A 19,619-nucleotide genomic window follows, 5' to 3' on the forward strand; every position below is an offset into this window, starting at 1 on the left:
TGTGGATTTGTCCACTCTAAGTCCCGCTCTGCACCTACAGGTTGTGTAAACCTTTGGCAAGCGACTTCACCTCGCTGAGCCTCAGTTTCCTCCTCTGGAAGATGGGGATAAAAACAGCAGCGGCCTTACTGGATTGTGAGGAGTTGTAAAGTTGTTTTATGTTTCCCAGAGGACGAGGCAAAGCAAAGGATATTTAAAAACGCCAAATCATATCTTCTGTGTTCCAAATCATCAGGGTTTTTGTTGTTAATTCATCCCCCAAAAGAGAAAGTGTTGTTTCAAAAATAGAGCCGCAGATGCCCTCTCTGCTGCTTCTGAGCACCTACCATAGAAATCTGTAATTACCCAGTATCTTGGACTCCTCTTCACTGTCCTCCCCACTAACACGTAGGTGCCTGAGGGTAGGGATGGTCCGTCGGGTCGAACTCCGCGGCCCAGCGTTTAGAACAGAAGCGGACGCCCGGGGGCGCGCAGCACGACCTGCGCGCGCGCCCCCGGAGGCGGGTGGAGGCGTGTGCGGGCGCGGGGCGTGGCGGGCGGAGAGCCGGTCCAGTAGGCAGCGCGCGGCGGGCGCCGGGGAGCACGGGGGTGGAGCGTCGTGGGGCGGGGGACTGGGGACTGGGGACTGGGGGCCGGCTACCGCCCCAACCGCCCTGTCGCCGCACGGCCAGCAGATGGCGCTGCAAGCCAGGTCCTGGCGCCTGGAAGGCGGAAGCGCGGCTTGGCGCGAGCGGCTGGGCTGAGGCGCGGAGAGCCGGTGGGGCGCGCCCCCTCCGCGCTGCCGCCTTGCGCCCCTTCTCGAGCAGGGTGCCGCCGGGCGAAGGGAGAGGGCCCCGCGGAGGCCCGCGGGACGACCAGCCCCGAGCCCGGCGTTACCCGGACCGACCCCCAGGGAACATGGGCGTTCTCAGGGCCGGGCTGTGCCCGGGCCTCACCCAGGACACAGTCCAGCTTCTGAGGAGCCGCGGGATCAAGACAGGTGACCGCGTGCGCGCCACCCAGCTGGGCACAGCGCGGACTAGGCGTACCCGGGAGGGGTCCTCCCCGCTCCCCTGTGCTCTGCCCCGCACCGCTCTGCAGAGCCTCGGGAAGGCGGGAGTGGGGCCAACCGAGCCCCTGGGGAGGGCAGAACCCCTACTGGGTGCCAGGCGCCCCGCCAGGCCCCACGGCTCTGTGCTGTCACGTAGGCCGCCTGGGACTGCCTGCCCCGGGGTAGAACCGTCACCTCGCTTTACAGAAGAGGAAAAGCCACGTGTGGGAAGCCCGGCACCTCCCTTCCTGCCAATCAACCACGTGTGCTTTGTTTTCAGTGGTGGACCTGGTTTCTGCAGACCTGGAGGATGTAGCCCAGAAGTGTGGCTTGTCTTACAAGGTGAGCTATCTCCACGCTACAAACTTGGGTGTCTCTAAATGCTCAACCCTGAGTCAAAGGAGCAAAGGGCTCCCAGAGATTGAAAACTGGGGTGGCAGCAGCGTATGAGACCCTGGGATGCCCCCTCCCTTGGCGGGTCATTGCTGTGTGCTCCGGGCTACTTTGGGTTGAAGCGATCCAGGCCCCATCTTGAGTTGCCCCCGCCCCTTTCGTAGGCCCTGGTTGCCCTGAGAAGGGTGCTGCTGGCTCAGTTCTCAGCTTTCCCCTTCAATGGCGCTGATCTGTACGAGGAACTAAAGACCTCCACAGCCATCCTGTCCACTGGCATCGGAAGGTTTGTATTTGGGGAAGAAGGTGAGAGGCTGGAGGACCGGGCTGCCTCCGGTACCGCCTTTCACTCTTGAATCTAGAGAGAGCAGGGTTTTTCAAGCTGTGATGAGGACAGCATGGGCAGATGGCCAGGACTTCTGAGTTGTCTTACCTTATGACAGGGTTTCTTGACTTCGCACTTCTAATATTTTGGGATTTGTAATTATTTGCCCCAGGGTGGGGGGGTGGGGGAGTGTCTGTCCTGTGCATTATAGGATTTTGGGCAGCATCTCTGGCCTCTATTCAATAGATAACAGTGGTACCTCCCTTCTCCCCATGTTGTGACAATCAAAAATGTCTCCAGATGTTGCCAAATGACCCCTGTGGGGGCACAATTGCTTCTGGTTGAGAACCACTATCCTATCACACAAAATGTCAGTATTTCATTATTATTCAGCAGAGCAAAGCAGTTCTTCTCTGGCCCTGCTTCCCATTTCACTGAAGGACAGGGCAAGGAGCACATGAGTAGCTCAGTCGGTTGAGTGTCTGACTTCGGCTCAGGTCATGATCTCACTATCTGTGAGTTCAAGCCCCACATCAGGATTTCTGCTGTAAGTGCAGAGCCTGCTTCAGATCCTCTGCCCCCTCTCTCACTTGTGCTCTGTCTCTCAAAGATAAATAAAACAAAAAGGATAGGGCGAGAGAACATGGCAAGACTGACACTCATTGAGTGCCTCCTGCATGCCAGCCACTGACATTAGGTTATGTAATCTCTTCAGTGACCCTGTGAGTTAGTGATGATTAAGCAAGCTTGAGTTTAGCCCTAGAGATTGAGGGGCATGGAGTGGTGGGAAAAGCCCTGAGACACTTGATCAGAGCCAGGTGTGTGCCCCATACCCTGCAGCAAGAGGGGCCAAGGGAGCTTCCGTGGAGGAGTAGTTATATTCTGCTGCGTGGTCTTGGAAGGGAAAGAGTTGGAAGACCACAGCCAGTTTCTGGCCGAGGGAGTCTGACCTCTTTCCTGGCCTGTTCGTGCAGAATTTGATGAGGAACTCTGCCACCAGAAAGGTCTCTGGATTGGTTTGGCCCTTGCTGTTTCCCTAACACGTTCTCTTGGCAAGATTCATACAGCATGGTGCTTGTTCCTCCTGGTTGGCGGTCCGAGTCTCTTACCCCTCAAGCACCGACTGCATGCCTACTAGGTGCCAGATACATGCAGATTATAGGTGTCCCAGTATGGCGTGGCTCCTGCACTTAATAAATGTGTGGTGTAGTGGGTAGATAGGAGAGCAGTGAACAGAAGAGAGGTGTACGCATGTGTGGAGGCAGCATAAGGAGGGAGGGATTCACCGGAAGCAGACCTGGCCTCTGGACTTAGAGAGCTTAGAAAAGCAACATGGGCAGAGGAAGCGTTTAGGGAGAAGTCAAGTCATAAATGGTCAGGACTGTGGCTGCAGTGGGGTGTTGTAAAGGAAATCAGAGGGGCACCTGGGTGGCTCAGTCGGTTAAGCGTCTGACTTCGGCTCAGGTCATGATCTCCCCGTTTGTGAGTTCGAGCCCCGCGTCGGGCTCTGTGCTGACAGCTCGGAGCCTGGAGCCTGCTTCGGATTCTGTGTCTCCTTCTCTCTCTGCCCCTTCCCCACTTGTGCTCTGTCTCTCTATATCAAAAATAAATAAATGTCAAAAAAAATTTTTTTTAAAAGAAAAGGAAATCAGAGTGGTTCTGGAAAGCTCTGAGGCAGAGGCAGGCTGTGGGCATTGAGTATGGGCCTTCTCTGAGTGCCAACCAAGAACCCGGCACCATGCTAGCACTCCACAGCACATTATTTCCTTTGTTCTCCACGACCACCAATGGCCACATCACAGGTAAAACCACCATTGGCTAGATGAAGAGACCGGAACTCCGGTTAAGTGACGTGGGCAAGTTCGCACAACTAATAAGTGGCAGACCAGGCCCTTGAGGCCGTACCTGTCACACTTCTGACTCGGACTGCTCTGTCCTGTTGCCTGCCTCCAGGAGGGAGGCCGTGATGTGAAAGTGAGCTGTGGGCACGGAGGCAGAGGTGTGCAGGGTGGACCAGACTAGGGAGGCTCGCAGGAGAGAGGCCAAGACCGAGATAGTAGCAGTGGAGTGCGTGAGTCCCATCGAGAGCAGGTGACAGCAGGAGACGCATTGAAAAGATGCACAACAGGCCTTGCTACCTGGTGGGATGTGGCTGTGAGGAATCAGATGATATGCTGGGTTTCTGCCCTCCTCACAACGTTCTCTGGACAGTTAATGGATGGATGTAACTTTTAAAAGGGAGGTGGGGAGTTCTGTTGTCACGCTGAGGAAATGCTTCATTAACCCAAATTAAATGAGTTTCTTTGTTGTAGGCCATCTCAGAGCCTGATGTGCAATGTCAGTCTTTACAAGGACAATAGAGAGTGAAGTGGACCTTGTAAGAAGCTGTATTGACTGGGGGAGTCAGGTGATTCCCTGATGGCTGGTCTCTCTGTATCTCTGTATCTCCAAGGCTGGAGCTAGGTCTCTCTGTGTTTCTGTATCTCCCTCGTTTTAGAGTAAGACCTTCAGGAAATGGTGAGGTACTTAGGTCATGTTGGAATGAACGGCCGGAAAAGAAAAGACTAAAAGCCAATCCCAAGGGAAAGGGGGAGGCTAACTCCCAGAAATCACTCGGATTCAGAGCAAGTCGTAAGAGCAGGGTGTGCTTCTGCTGCACCAGGCAGGTGGGGCGAGGTGTCTCTCTCTGTCGTCACATGCCCCGAGTTAGAAGTGCTCGGTAGGAGAGTCCTGTGGGCAGTAGGAGGCATGAAATGAAAACACAGGAACACAGCTAAGAAGTCAGCGGAGAGGGGGATTTGAGAATTCCTTATGCAGCGTGGTCCTCGTGGCCAAGAATGAGGTTGATTCTTGTCTGGAGAGTCAGTACCAGTGGTTTAGCCCAGGCTACACGTTAGAATCAAATGGGAGGTTAAGAAAAATTCTGACTTAATTACTCTAGGTCAGTGGGTCCCACACATGTCTGGGCATTAGAATCACTTGGGGAATCTTTAAACATTCCAAAGCCCATGCCTCCTGCAGACCAATTAAATCACATTCTCTGGGGATGGGACACAGGCATCAGTAGGTTTTGTTTTTTTTTTTTTAACACTTTTTGTTTTTTAATGTCTATTTATTTTTGAGAGAGAGACACAGAGCATGAGCGGGGGAGGGGGAGAGGGAGAGGGAGACATAGAATAGGAAGCAGGCTCCAGGCTCCGCGTTGTCAGCACAGAGCCCGACTTGGGGCTCGAACTCCTAAACTGCGAGATCATGACCGGAGCTGAAGTCAGATGCTCAACCAACTGAGCCACCCAGGTGCCCCAGGCATCAGTCGTTTTTGAAGTTCCCAGGTGATTCCACTGTGCGGACAAGTCTGGGAACTGCTGACAGAGGCCTCTTTTTCAAAACTCCTCTGGAGACTTTAATATGCAGGCAGGATTGAGAATCACTAGTCTAGCCTAGTGGTTTTCAAACATGCGCACGCATCCAGATCACCTAGAGGCCTTGTTGAAATCAGATACAGTCTCCAGTTTCTGATGCAGCGGATGTGGGGCAGGGCCTGAGAATTTGCATTACACACCAGTTCCCAGGTGACCCTGTTGCTGCTGGTCTGGGGACCATCCCAGGAGAACCGCTGCTGCTGCCGTGATGGAGCTAGGGATTGTCTGGTCCCAGCGGGAGAAGCCACAGGCTACTGGAGTGGTGATAACAGCGTTTTGACTGGCAGGGATGTGTGCCTATAATCATGGAGTCCTTGGAATCGAAATAGATGGGGTATTTACTGAGGTGATGCTTGGAGTACACAGGAGGGTCAGGGGAGGTCTTCCAGAACCTTTGCAGAGTACTGGGGCCTGGGAAGGGGTTTGCAGGGCTGGGAAAGGGATGCATGAGGTCAGGACATGGAGCCATTAGTATGGGCTGTGGTGTAGATAGAGAAGCTTCAGCCCACAGGTCGGGCAGGGAGTGGAAAGTGGTTAGTGACCTGTTTCATCGTGGTTCAAGGACAGGATGTGGATTAGGAATTGGCTGTGTCTTGAGTTTATCCCAAGGCTTCTGCAGCCAAGGTTTTGGCAATATAGGAACTAATTGGTACTTTTCTATCACTTGCTTCTCTGGGAACATTCATTGTTCATCTCCTGTGTTTCTGGCACTATGCCAGTGTCGGAGCCTAGTCCTTGCCCGTGGGTGCTCTGGGCCAAATGGGGAAGACAGACAAAAACAAGCACATAGAAAATAATTACCAGCTCCTAGAACTGAGTGAGTTCAGCAAGGCCTCAGGATACAAGATCAGCACATAAAAATCAATTGCATTTCTGTATACTGAAAATGAACATGTGGAATTGGAAAATTAAAACATAATACCATTTACACTTGCCCCAAAGAAAATGAAATACTTGGGTCTAAATCTAACAAAGCAGGTATGGGAGCTGTATGCTGACAACTCAAACTTGCTGATGAAAGAAATGAAAGATGACCCAAATAAATAGAGAGACCCACTATATTCGTGGATTAGCAGAGTAAAGATGGCAATTCTCCACAAACTGCCCTAAAAACTTCATGCAGTTCTTACCAAAGTCCCAGCGGATTTTTTTTTTGATGGTAGAGATAAGGCTTATTCTAACAATTAAACAGAAAAGCTAATGATGTAGGATCACTAAAACAATTTTAAAAAAGGATAAAGTTGGAGGAATCAGTCTGCCACATGCTAAGGCTTCCTATAAAGCAGTAATCAAGACTGGTGTGGTACTGGCCACATAAAAGACACAGATCAGTGGAGTGGCGTAGAGAACCTAGCAGTATACTCACAGATATGGCCAACTGATTGTTGACAAAGGTCCAAAAACACTTCAGTGGAGGAAGGATATAATCTTTCAACAATGGTGCTGGAGCTGGTGGGCATCATGGGGTAATAAGTATCCCTAAACCCCTCATCTCACACAAAAATTGAAAATGGATCATGGACTTAAATGTACAACTGTCAAGCTTTTATCTTTATTTTTATTTTTCAAGATGTTATTTAAAGTAATCTCCGCACCCTACGTGGGACTCAAACTCACAACCCCTAGATCAAGAGTTGCACCCTCCGACTGAGCCAGCCAGGTGCCCTAAGACTGTCAAGGTTTTAGAACAAAATATAGAAAATCTCTGGAACTAGGGCGAGGCAAAGGGTTCTTGGATGTGACACCAAACATGTGATCAATTAAAAAAAGATAAAATTTTTAATCAAAAAAATAAAAACTAGTCAAAATTTAAAACTTCTGCCCTGCAAAAGAGGACAAAAAGAAAGCTATAGACTGGGCACTGTATCTGCAAGCCACATATTCAACAAAGGACTTGCATCTAGAATATATAAAGAATTCTTAAAACTCAATGGTGAGGGGCACCTGGGTATCTCAGTCAGTTGAGCATCTGCCTCTTGATTTCAGCTCAGGTCATGATCTCTCACGGTTCATGAGTTCAAGAACCATGTCGAGCCCCACTTCAGTCTCTGCACAGAGCCTGCTTGGGATTTTCTCTGTCTCTCTTTCTGTCTGTCTGTCTGTCTGTCTGTCTCTCTCTCTCTCTGTCTCTGTCTCTCTGTGCCCCTCTCCCACGTGTGCACACAAGTTTTCTCTCTCCCAAAATAAATAAATAAACTTAAAAAAAAACTCAATGGTGAAACAATCCAGTTAGCAAATGGTCAAAAGACATGAACAGATATTTCACCAAGGAGGACATACAGGTGGCAAATAATCACATGAAAAGATGTCAAACATTATTAGTTATTAAGGAAATGCAAATTAAAACCACAATGAGGGGCACCTGGGTGGCTCAGTCAGTTAAGCGTTTGGCTCTTGATTTCGGCTCAGGTCATGATCTCACAATTCGTGAGTCCAAGCCCTGTGCTGGGCTCTGAACTGACAGTACGGAGCCTGCTTGGGGTTCTATCTCCCTTTCTGTCTGCCTCTCCCCCACTCATGATCTCTCTCCCTCCCTCCCTCCCTCCCTCTCTCTCTCTTCTCTCTCTCTCTCAAAAATAAATAAATAAGCATTAAAAAAATAAACAACAAAACAAAACCACAATGAGATATTACTGCACACCTACCAGAATGGCTATAATAAAAAGTAGTGATAGCAGCACCTGGGTGGCTCAGTCAGTTAAGTGTCCCAACTTCGGCTCAGGTCATGGTTTCACGGTTAGTGGGTTTGAGCCCTGCATCGGGCTCTGTGCTGGCAGCTCAGAGCCCGGAGCCTGCTTTGGATTCTGTGTTTCCCTGTCTCTCTGCCCCTCCCCTGTTCATGCTCTGTCTGTCTCTCTCAAAAATAAACAAACATTTAAAAAGCAGTGATAAATACCAAATGCTGGTAAGGATATAGAGAGACTGGATTACTCATACATTCTTAGTGGGATAGTAAAATGGCATAGCCACTCTGGAAAATCATTTAGTAGTTTCTTAGTAAAATTAATATATGGTTACCACACAACCCAGAAGTTGTATTCTTTTTTTTTTTTTTTTTACATTTTATTTTTAAGTAATCTTTATACCCAATGTGGGGCTCGAACTTACAACCCCAAGATCAAGAGTTGCATGCTCTACTGAGTCAGCCAAGCACCCGCTAGGAGTTCTATTCTTTTTTTTTTTTTTTTTTAAACGTTTGTTTATTTTTGAGAGAGAGAGGCAGAGTGCGAGTTGGGGAGGGACAGAGAGAGAGAGGGAGACACAGAATCCGAAGCAGGTTCCAGGCTCTGAGCTGTCCGCACAGAGCCCGATGTGGGGATTGAACTCACGAACTGTGAGATCATGACCTGAGCCAAAGTCGGACGCCCAACCGACTGAGCCACCCAGGCGCCCCTAGGAGTTCTATTCTTACACATTTATTCCAGAGAAACAAAAACAGGTTTACACAAAAACCTGTACACAAATGTTCATAGCAGTTTGATTCATAATTGCCCCAAAGTGGAAACAGCTAGAACAGACTTCAATGGGTGGGTGGTTAAACACACTTGGTACATCCTTACCATGGGCTCCTTCTCAGCAATGAAAAGAAACGGCTATGGATACAACAACTTGGATGGATCTTAAGGGAATGATGCTGAGCAAAAGAAACCAGCCACAATGGCTGCATACAGTGTGATTCTATGTCCATAACATTCTTGAAACAACATGATAGAGATAAAGAACAGATTGGTGGTTTCCAGGGGTTAGGGGAGTAGGGGTTGAATGGAGGGGTGTGGCTATAAAAGGGTGGCTATAAAGGGAGCCTTATAGTGATGGAGACATTCTGTGTCTTGATTGTGGTGGTTGCATAAACCACGTGTGATACGATTCCATAGAACTGTACGCGCACACACATAACACTGGGGATATCTGGATAAGCTCTGCAGATTGCACTAGGGTCGCCTGGCAATGTTGTACTGTGGTACAGTGTATCTTACAGTGCAGGAGGCTGCCGTTAGGGACAGTGTGAGGCGAAGGGTACATGCAACACCCCTGTACGATTTTTTTTGTGCAACTTCCTAATGAATCTATAATTATTTCAGAGTTTAAAGGAAACCCACAAGGGACTGAGATTCAGATCAGGAAGGAGGACCTTTTGATGGGGCAGCGGAGACCTCTGTGGGGAGTGATCTTTAGGCTGAGAGTGAACAGATGAGGATGGCCCCAAGCAGGATCTTGTAGCCGTGCCCTCTTTCCCCAGAGATGTTCAGATCGTCTGGGCAGAACCAGTGCTGGGAAGGAATGTCTTCCTTTTCTTCTTGGTTCCTACTCCCCTCTGTTCCCTCCAGTCCCCTGGGTTGATTCTCATCCTTCCTCCTCTTCTTTCATCAGCCTAGACAAACTGCTTGATGCTGGTCTCTACACTGGAGAAGTGACTGAAATTGTAGGAGGCCCAGGTAGCGGCAAAACCCAGGTACATGTGCGGCCAGCAGCCAGGAGGATAGGGGGAGGTGGGTGCATAGCTCCGTATCCCTGAGGGAGCTTCTGCCAATGTGCTTGTGACTCAACTTGGAAGAGAGAGGATGGGTGATGAGGAGTGGGGCTTGAACTTGGCTCGATCGTGTCACTGGGATTTGGACAGGATTTGGTGGGGAGTTCTCATTTTGGGGGCTCAAGTTCTCCCGATGCCTTGTCTTTTCAGGTATGTCTTTGTGTGGCTGCAAATGTGGCCTATGGCTTGCAGCAGAATGTTGTATACGTTGATTCCAATGGAGGACTGACAGCCTCCCGCCTCCTCCAGCTGCTTCAGGCTAGAACCCCAGATGAGGAGGAGCAGGTAAGGGGTAGGAAGGTTGAGTTCCTTTGAGGTTCTGACACAGAAAGACCCAAGTATCCCTTATACTGCAAGAATTATGGCCATTTGGATTAACAATCATTTCTATTAATACTTCCTGTACTCTTCAAGCTTCCCCTGTTATGACATTATCCTAGCTGGGATGCTACCACACTGATCTCCCAGGTAATCCAACCCTTGGGCACCCTAAGTCATGGCTGGCAAACATCCAGCATCTGTGTTTCCTTCCCATTGCTTGCCCTCAGCAGACGTTCCTAACCAGACCTGCCAGTCGTACTTCCCTGACTGCACTCTGACTTGGCTTTGTAGGTCAGCACCCGGCAACCACCAGTGTGAGAACTGGCCCAGTAGACAAAACCCATCTGCCATCTTGGACTTGAGTCCTTATGTCTAGATGCGTCTGCTCAGGTTTAAAATCCCTCTTTAACTTGCTTGATCCCCTGCTCCCTCTTATTGAAAGCCCCTCCTTCTCTTTCCCACCTCTTTAGGCAGGAGCTCTCCAGAGGATCCAGGTGGTTCGTGCGTTTGACATCTTCCAGATGTTGGACGTGTTGCAGGACCTCCGAGGCGCTATGTCCCAGCAGGTGAGCCTGCTGTTCTGTCCCTTCCTGCTTCACCCAACTTGCCAGGGCGATCTGTATGTGGGCAGGTGCCCTACGACAGACTGTTTGGAAATGCAGATGTGCAATCTGGTGACTCCAGCTGTGCATGCCACTTCCAGGATGGGACTCCTGAGTGCTAAATCCATTCCTGAGTACCTCATTGTTTACATGCCCATCTTTCCCGCTAAACAGTAAGACCCTTGAGTGCAAGGATCATGTCATACTCATTTCTGCATTCATTCCCCCACAGGATCAGCTAGGATTACTTTCAGCTGCAAGTGATAGAGTCTGCCTGACAGACACATGAACCTTGAGGACATTTAATTATCTCACATGAGTCTGGAGGTTGGCTGGTCCACAGTATCAGGGCTCTAGGTTGGTGTGTCTGATTCTCTTGCTCTTTCCCCTCATGATTGCAAAGTGGCTGCTATAGCTCTAAGCCTTATGTCTTCACACATCAACCCCGGTGTTCAGGGCAGTAATAGATGGCCCCTTTTCTGCACTTCTCTCCTTTTATCAGGAAAGAAAAATCTGTCTTCAGAAGCCACTAGTAGACTTTGCTTTACATCTAGTTGGCCAAAACAGAGTTTTATGTGTATCTCAGACTAGGAGTTGGGCCCACTTTCCATGATGTCAGGAGATTTCTGCCCAGTACCTGAAAACCTTCAGAATCCTGTTATCAAGGAAGAGGAGTTTAGAATGGCATTTGGATTCGTACTGCACTATACTTGCCTAGGTACTTAGGATTTGGTGCACTGATTTATGAGCTACTAGATTTAGAAAGACATCTTAGAATATTCATTAAATATTCATTAAAATTCATTAAAAAAAGAAAAAAAAAAGAATAGCTCAATTCATGTTAAACTCTGACCCCAAAGCATAACATGTGCATGTAAAGTAAATCATTTTTACAAACTTCAGAATGTACTGAACAGATACTTGCCATAGGAGCCATTGCTGATTATGACCCATGTGTGTTGAGACATGAAGTCAAGTAGCCTTGATCTAATCCAACCCTCTTTCTAGAGATGAGAGTGAGGGCCAGAGAAGTTTAGTAAGTTATTTATAGTCACCACATAATAAGGATAAGAACTAAGCGAATAACCCAAATCTCTCAACTCCCAAGTCAAATGACTGTATTTTTTACTGGAAGACCGTTATGATAGTATATATCCTATTGTATAACAAATTACATAAATTTAATGACTTAAAGCAACACATGTTTACTACCTCACAATTTCTATGGGTCAGGAGTCTGGCACAGTTAGCTGGGGCCTTTGCTTAGGATCTCAGTAGTCTGTAATCAAGATGGCAGCTGGGCTGTGTTCTTATCTGGAGGCTCAACTGGGGGAGAATCCACTTATAAGTTCACTCAGGTTGTTGTCAGAATTCATTTCCTAGTGGGGTCCAGTTTCTTGCTGGCACACTGCCCCCTGTTGTCTGCCATGTGGCCCTTTCCATAAGCAGTTCACAACATGACCACTTGCTTTCAAGACAGCACAAGAATGAGAGCAACACGCAGTCTCATATAACATAATGTAATCTTGGGAGTGATGTTTCATTACCTTTGCCGTATAACGTAGCCTAGACAAGAGAGTAACATTCCAACACCTTTGACACTGTATTAGTCAGAAGCAAGCCATAAGACTCACCCGTAGTTGGGGGGAGGGGATTATATGAGAGCTTGTACACCTGGAGGTGGGGGTCAAGGGGCTGCTTTAGGTTTTGTCTGCCACGGATGACCTGATAACTCCATAGTTGCCAGCAGTGAGAGCCTGGCTGTCCCCATTTTAGCCAGAGATTTCAACCTGCTCTCCCAGAGTGAGGAAGAGTTAAGCTGATTTCAGCTTTAGCTTCTCTTCTGCCGTCTTCTCTTAGACAAGCTGATGGCCGAGAGTCAGAAACTGGAAGATGAACAAAGACATGCAAAAGACAGGCCAGATAATGCTGAATATCCAAGATCTGGTCAGCATGAAGTGAGAAAGAAAGCTGTAGAAACAGAATCAGCAAATGACTTGGATGTAAGGAGTAAGAGAGGTTAGGTCCAAGATGCTAATGCTTGTGTAAAGACAAAAGTTTATGGTTTTAACAGATGGCTGTCTATATAGTCTATATTTAGAACCACTTCAGATGCGGAAGATGAGGCCCTAGAGGCATGATGATCTGGAAGGAGACAGTGAAGTAAAGAGAAGGCTAACCCTTTAGCACAGGGAGTTAGGAATTTGGGGAGTAGGAAGGAGAGGGAGAAGAGGGACCTGAAAAGATGGTGGAGGGCTGGCCATCAGGAGAAAGATGGCTTCTAAGAAAATTCGGGACTGGAGCACCTGGCTGGCTCAGTCAGTAGAGCATGTAACTCTTGATCTCAAGGTTGTGAGTTCGAGCCACACGTTGGGTATAGAGATTACTTAAAAATAAAATCTTAAGGAGTGCCTGGGTGGCTCAGTCGGTTAAGCATCTGACTCCTGGTTTCGGCTCACGCGCGGGACTGAGCCCCACATCAGGGTCTGCACTGACGATGCTGAGCCTGCTTGGGATTCTCTCTGTCCTCTCTCTCTGCCCCTCCCCTGCTCATGCACTCTTTCTCTCTCTCTCAAAATAAGTAAATACACTTAAAAAATATAGTAAAATCTTAAGGGGTGCCTGGGTGGGTCAGTCGATTGAGCATTCAGGTCTTGATTTCGTCTTGGCTTGTGATCCCAGTGTCATGGGATCGAGCCCTGAGTTGGGCTCCACATGAGCATGGAACTTGCTTAAGATTCTCTCGGGGTACCTGGGTGGCTCAGGCAGTTAAGCACCCTACTCTTGATTTTGGCTTAGGTCATGATCTCACAGTTTGTGAGATCAAACCCTGTGTGGGGCTCCATGCTGACAGCTGGGAGCCTGCTTGGGATTCTGTCTGTCCCTCTCTCTCTCTGCCTCTCCCCTGTTCACATGCTTTCTCTCAAAAGAAATAAACATTTAAAAAAAGATTCTCTCTCTTCCCTCCTCTGCTTATCCCCCTTGCATGTGTGTGTATGTGCTCTCTAAAAAATAAGATAAAATAAAATAAAATCCTAAAAAAAGAAAAAGAAAATTCATGGCTAGGGCTATAGAACTTGGAACAGGGATTTCGCAAATATATTTTGGTATATCTGTGATGTCCTTTGATTTAAAACCTCTCTCTCCACCCAAGTCTTCAGTAAAATCTCTCATACCTACATAGGAGGTGGGGTGGGGGGACTGAAAGTCCGTGAAACCTGCACAGCTAATATTTGGGGTTGGGGAACTTACTTCTTACCAGTTCCGGATAGAGGAGCAATCTTGTCCTGTAATGGACACCCCCTAGAGATTAACTGGTTCATGGCACCTGCTTCTCCCCAGGTGAGCAGTGCCTCAGCGACTGTGAAGGTGGTGGTTGTGGACTCTGTCACTGCCGTGGTCTCCCCACTTCTGGGAGGTCAGCAGAGGGAAGGTAAGAGGTGTGGCAGAGCCCACAGTCCGGGACATGACCTTGCCTCCCAGCTCTGAAATCCAGTCCCCATCCAGCCTAGTCCCGGGTGCCCTGCTGCCCTCGCCCTTTGCTTCTCTTCCAGGTTTGGCCTTGATGATGCAGCTGTCTCGAGAGCTGAAGACCCTGGCCCGGGACGTTGGCGTGGCGGTAATGGTGAGGAACTGGGCTTGGCCAGCTTGCTGCTTTTGTGTCTGATCCCAGGGCTTTGCCAAGGGGGCACATGAATTCAATTTATAATTCAGTTTCTAGGCTGTTTACTTCCCTTAAATGGCAACCTCTGAAACCCGAAAGTGGCCCTTTAGGAAAGGGTCCTGGCCCAACTTCCCTGGGTCATCGAGCACTGGATTTTGATGGGATTGGACGTAAATAGCCAAGGGGTCAAGGACAGTCTTGTTTTTCTTTTTACTTTAAGACAGGTTTATTCGGGTATAATTCACACAGAGTAACTCTCTTCTCATTTAAAGTTTGGCTAACAGATACTAATGTATCCAGTCTTGTTACCCTGGCACAATCAAGATCTCGACTATTTTGGTCGCCCCAAAAAGGTCACCCAGCCCCAGACAACCACCAATCTGGTTTCTATCTCAATAGTTTTGCCTTTCAAGTCTGCATGCTTCTCATAGGGCAAGATAGTTAAATATAGGAATCAAATTTGCAATAAATCTCCACATCCACAGAAATCATATTAATATTTTTGTATATCTCCATAGGATCTTTTTTCTCTGCATATATATCTATACGTTTAACCAGCTTTCCAACTAAACTGTAACCTTGTTTAAAAAAAAAAACTCAGGGCACCTGGGTGGCTCAGTTGATTAAGCGTCTGACTCTTGATTTTAGCTTAGGTCATGATCGCACAGTTTGTGGGATCGAGCCCCATATTGGGCTCTGTGCTGACAGTGTGGAGCCTGCTTGGGCTTTTCTTTCTCCCTCTCTCTCTGCCTCTCTCTCTCTCTCTCATAATAAATAAATTTTTTTAAAAAAACTCATTCCATTTCCCATGTCTTTAGATGTTTTAAGAATGCCATTTTTAGCAGTTATATATTTTATCTAATACCTAGGTTACAGGGGTCAGCAAAGTTTTCTGTAGAGGGCCAGACAGTAAATAGTTGAGGCTTTATGGCCATACGGTTTGCATCACAACCACTCAACTCTGCCTAGATAGCATGAGAGCAGCCATAGACAATACTTGAGCAAAAGGGCATGGCTATGTTCCAGTCACATTTGATTTTCAATAACAATTTTGGGCCACATTTGGGTATTAGTTTGCCAGCCCCTCGTATACCATAATGATCTTGGGGCCTGTAGGTCATTCCTGGTTTTCCTCTTATTTTAAGGAAGACGCCAGTGAACAACACGCTGATACCTAAATCTCTTTGCACATTTCATATTATTTCCTCGAACTCCTGAAAGTATATTCCCTGGGTCAGGGTTGCATGCATTTTCTTTTTCTTTTTTTTAATGTTTATTTACTTATTTTTGAGAGAAAAGGAGCACACACAAGCAGGGGAGGGGCAGAGAGAGGTAGACACAATCTGAAGCAGGCTCCAAGATCTGTGCTGTCAACACAGCACGACAGGGAGCCCGATGGGGCCATGAGACCATGACCTGAGCTGAAGTCAGACACTTAACCGAACCACCCAGGCACCCCGAGGGTGCATGCATTTTTAAATGTGTAGATGCCAACTAATTTCCAGGGAGGTATTCTCATTTCTATACCCACCAGCAGTGTTCTTGAGTCCCAGGGCCTCCCTCTCCTGACTTTAGAATTAACGTGATCACCTGCTTGTGCCTCTGGCTCAGGCAGTGGGGACTCGGTGACGAATAAGCCACATCCCCTGCCCCTGGTTGGGGTCTGGTGGGGAGAATCTTATTAAGAGGATGCTGTGAGGCTCAGGTCGCCTACCTATGACTATCCTGGGCAGAGTAAAACGGACTGACCAGATTACGACCTCCCTTTCAAAGCTCCCCCAACCTCCCCACACACAGAGGCACTCCCTGACACAAAAGGCTGGGAGGACGTGGTCTCAGGATGCCTGTCTGCTGGGTCGGGGAAGCCCGCTGCTGGCTTCCCTTCAGCAAAGTGCAGACAACACTGCTTTTCCCAGACACATGCCCCATCACCTTCTGTCCAAGTCCAGCCTGAGGCATTGTGATTTAATGGAAAGAGTTGAGCACAAGTGAGGACCCACGGTTCTTAACGCAAGACCTGCTGTTACTAACTTATGGAGCCTTGGGGAAGTCATTTCTCTGTGCGAGGCCTCAGTTTTACCACTTGTAGAATGAAGCAGTAGGAACTGATGTCCTCTACACTTGCATTAAGTCTTTGATGCTTTCTTCCCCAGGTGACCAATCACATGACCCGAGACAGGGACAGTGGGAAGCTCAAACCTGCCCTTGGACGCTCCTGGAGCTTTGTACCCAGCACCCGGATTCTCCTGGACATTGAGGAAGGGGCAGGGATGTCAGGCAGTTGGCGCAGGGCCTATCTGACCAAATCTCCCCGTCTGGTGAGCCAGCCCCAGGGGAAAGCCAGGAATCGGCCCAAATGTCTTATAGAGACATCTTGGATGCTGAGACCCTGCAACCAAAGTGGCCACCGGCTTGGGCTGCTTCACTTAAAAACTTACCTTTCCCTCCTGTCTTCTCCCAGCCAACAGGTTTCCAGGAGATGGTAGACATTGGAACCTGGGGGACTCCAGAGCAGAGCCCCACGTCACAGGGAGATCAGATGTGACTGTTCTACTGATTGGCAAAGGGAGGGCCATCATGGGCCCCCCAACTCCGTGCACAGTAACACCTGCTGTTCACTGCCATCCAGCGCTTGGGATTCCAGTCGAAGCTCTTGGGCTGGACAGAAGAGGCATCTCTGTTTCTGCAGCCTCTCTTTCTGTGGAAACAGAGCTACAGGCGGGAGAGGTGCTGTGGTGGAAGGACCCAGAAATCCATGCCGGTGCCAAGTTTTCTTCCTTGTTTCTATCATGTATGTTTCCAGTGGGAGCTGAGTTCACCCTGGCTTAGGGCATTTCTGAAGAGGCATGCTAGTAACTGAGCAGAACCCTGTGTGTCATCGTTGTGCCTGCACTCCATCCTTACACAGTGATTGAGCCATGAAGCCTCCGGCTTGCCCACCTTTCTCTCTGTTTTGTTTGTTTTTGTTTGGGGGTTTTTGGCCTCTGTTTTTCCATCCATAAGATGGAGCTCCCCTAGCTTTGTCTCTGAGGTACTAGGTGGAAGTGCCCTTGTAAATGCAAAACCTTTATCTATGTCATGTTCTGAAAAATACAAAGACGAAATTCCCTGAGCCCCAAAGCCACCTAATTTCCCCCCAGAAGGTTGTTTTTCAGTTTCCCCTAGTGAGGTTCCAAAGAACGGTTATTCCTTTTTTCCCTCTTGCCGATTTGGTTTCACACACCTGCATGCATCACCATGACTAGGTGAGATTGTGAACTCCCTGCAGTCCCAGGGATATAATCTAACAGGAAGGGAGGATGTGACCACAGTGAATCCAGCTACTTGTTTATTATGCACGGTGCCTTGCCGGGCCCCTCTACAGTATAGAGTAGCCAAAGGTGCTGAACCATGGCCTTGCCCATAAACAGACAGAGGAGAATTTGCACAGTAAATACAGCCAGCTGGGAAAATTGATGCTGGCGTAAATAATACATGGCAAATCTAGTCCTTTATGCAGAAATTCATTGCCAGTGGCTCCGAGATGCAATATAATTACCCTTCTCTTCCTGCCAGCTGTACCACAGCCTGGTGCCCTAGTGTATGAAATAACCCCCCTGTCTGTTATTGGCACTGTGGCCATCCATCTGAGGGCTGTACCCGGGGGGGGGGGGGGGGGGGGCCGGGGGTGGTGAGGAGGACACCAGGGAAAGAATAATAAAAGGCAAAGTAGAGAAATGATCAGAATTGTTTACTGACTACATTTTTTAAAGGAAGGTCGCCTTTCTTGGTTAGAGAGCCTGTCATGTAATTAATTAGTTGTGTCTTGGCTGCAAGAAAAGGGGGGTCAGAGTTACAGGGGGAAGCTAGGACATTAAGATGATGAACGTAGCCGAGGCAGAAGCAGGAAGCGTGGAGGACCGGGAGCGAGCAGCACGCTGGCTCCGGGGTATCTGCCTGAACGAAGACAGGGTTGGTGAGCCTAAGATGAGGGGGAGCCCGGCACTGCTGCTTGCAGAGAGGACCCTGGGAGAAATTAATGTTCGGTATCCTCACACCATGAGGGGCTGGCGCATTTCTGCAACCATAGCAGGGAAAAATACGTTAAGCTAGGAGTTGCAGATCCCTGCCGCTCCTGACATTTGGGCATTTTGAGCCCACAGAGGTAATTTCTGCACAGCGGTCTCCCCAATCACTCAAGGGTTCTTTTTTTTATGGAACTCAGGAGTCCAGGTAGTCACGACCAACCAGAGAGGGAAACTGAGGCCCAAAGAGGAGGAGCGATGGTCCCATGGCAGAACAGGAGCGGGCACCCAGGACCCCAGAGACCTTTGGGTCTCCTTGTTACCTTTAGTTTCCCATCTGCATACTTCTCTTCCCCTGGACAATTCATTGCAACTCAGCCATCACCCAGGTGGCCTCACTGGCCACGGGAAGCTGCCCCATTCACTGCTGCTCCAGACCACCTTGTGACATTCCTGCAGGATCCTGCCTCCCCAACCCCCAAGCTTGCTTCCTCCCTGGATCTTGCTCTCAGACCATGGCTTCACCTCACTCTGCGTGCTGCCACTGCACACTCCATTCTGGGCAGGCTGCATGGTGCGTTGGCCTAGCAGGCTTCGGGCCGGGCTGGTTCTTTTGCCCAAGTGCCTTTTGCTCCCTTTGCTTATGTGTCTGCTGTGTCAGGTGCACACTCACCCTGACATCCTCCCTTTTTTATGCAGCAAGTATTGTCTAGATAGACATCATAACCCCTCTCTGCCTCTCTTTCTGTTCACTTGTCTGCCCACGAGCTCAAGATCCATTTTAAGAGCCCCGATGTCAATTTTCCTTTTGTTCTCTCTGCAGTCTGGGAGCTCAGTAATGGTTAACTATATGAATGGGTGGGCTCTAATGCATTTTAAAGATGGCAAATGAGGAACGCAGGGATGTTTTTCTCTAGATCTAGATAGTCATTGATTCCCCAGAGTAGCTTTTTATAGAGCTTTCTACGGAGGATTCTTGTATGTCCTGGGTTTGATATTAAAATTTTTTTTTCAACGTTTTTTATTTTTTTTTTGGGGACAGAGACAGAGCATGAACGGGGGAGGGGCAGAGAGAGAGGGAGACACAGAATCGGAAACAGGCTCCAGGCTCCGAGCCGTCAGCCCAGAGCCTGATGCGGGCTCGAACTCACGGACCGCGAGATCGTGACCTGGCTGAAGTCGGACACTTAACCGACTGTGCCACCCAGGCGCCCCCCTGGGTTTGATATTAGAAAAAAATTAATGTTGAGTCCCTACCCCGGGCTGGCACTTGATGACTTTAAGTCAGGCACCTGAGCCCCTAGAGACTCTGAGGCAAAAAAAGGTCCAT

General features: G+C 48.8%; 1 protein-coding gene across 1 annotated transcript; it reads left to right on the top strand.

Moving 5' to 3' along the window:
- The first annotated feature begins 681 nt into the window (after positions 1–681).
- Positions 682–17,398, top strand: RAD51D (RAD51 paralog D). Its single transcript, XM_040455206.1, has 10 exons — positions 682–979; positions 1,311–1,372; positions 1,588–1,706; positions 9,539–9,620; positions 9,849–9,983; positions 10,490–10,585; positions 13,964–14,054; positions 14,176–14,246; positions 16,439–16,603; positions 16,747–17,398. Exons 1-10 carry the CDS (start codon positions 898–900, stop codon positions 16,828–16,830), a joined length of 987 nt encoding a protein of 328 aa, XP_040311140.1. The 5' UTR covers positions 682–897; the 3' UTR covers positions 16,831–17,398.
- The last annotated feature ends 2,221 nt before the right edge of the window (positions 17,399–19,619 follow it).

The sequence above is a fragment of the Herpailurus yagouaroundi genome, unplaced genomic scaffold (genome assembly GCF_014898765.1).
Source record: "Herpailurus yagouaroundi ecotype Mexico unplaced genomic scaffold, PumYag 215, whole genome shotgun sequence".
NCBI lineage: Eukaryota > Metazoa > Chordata > Mammalia > Carnivora > Felidae > Herpailurus > Herpailurus yagouaroundi.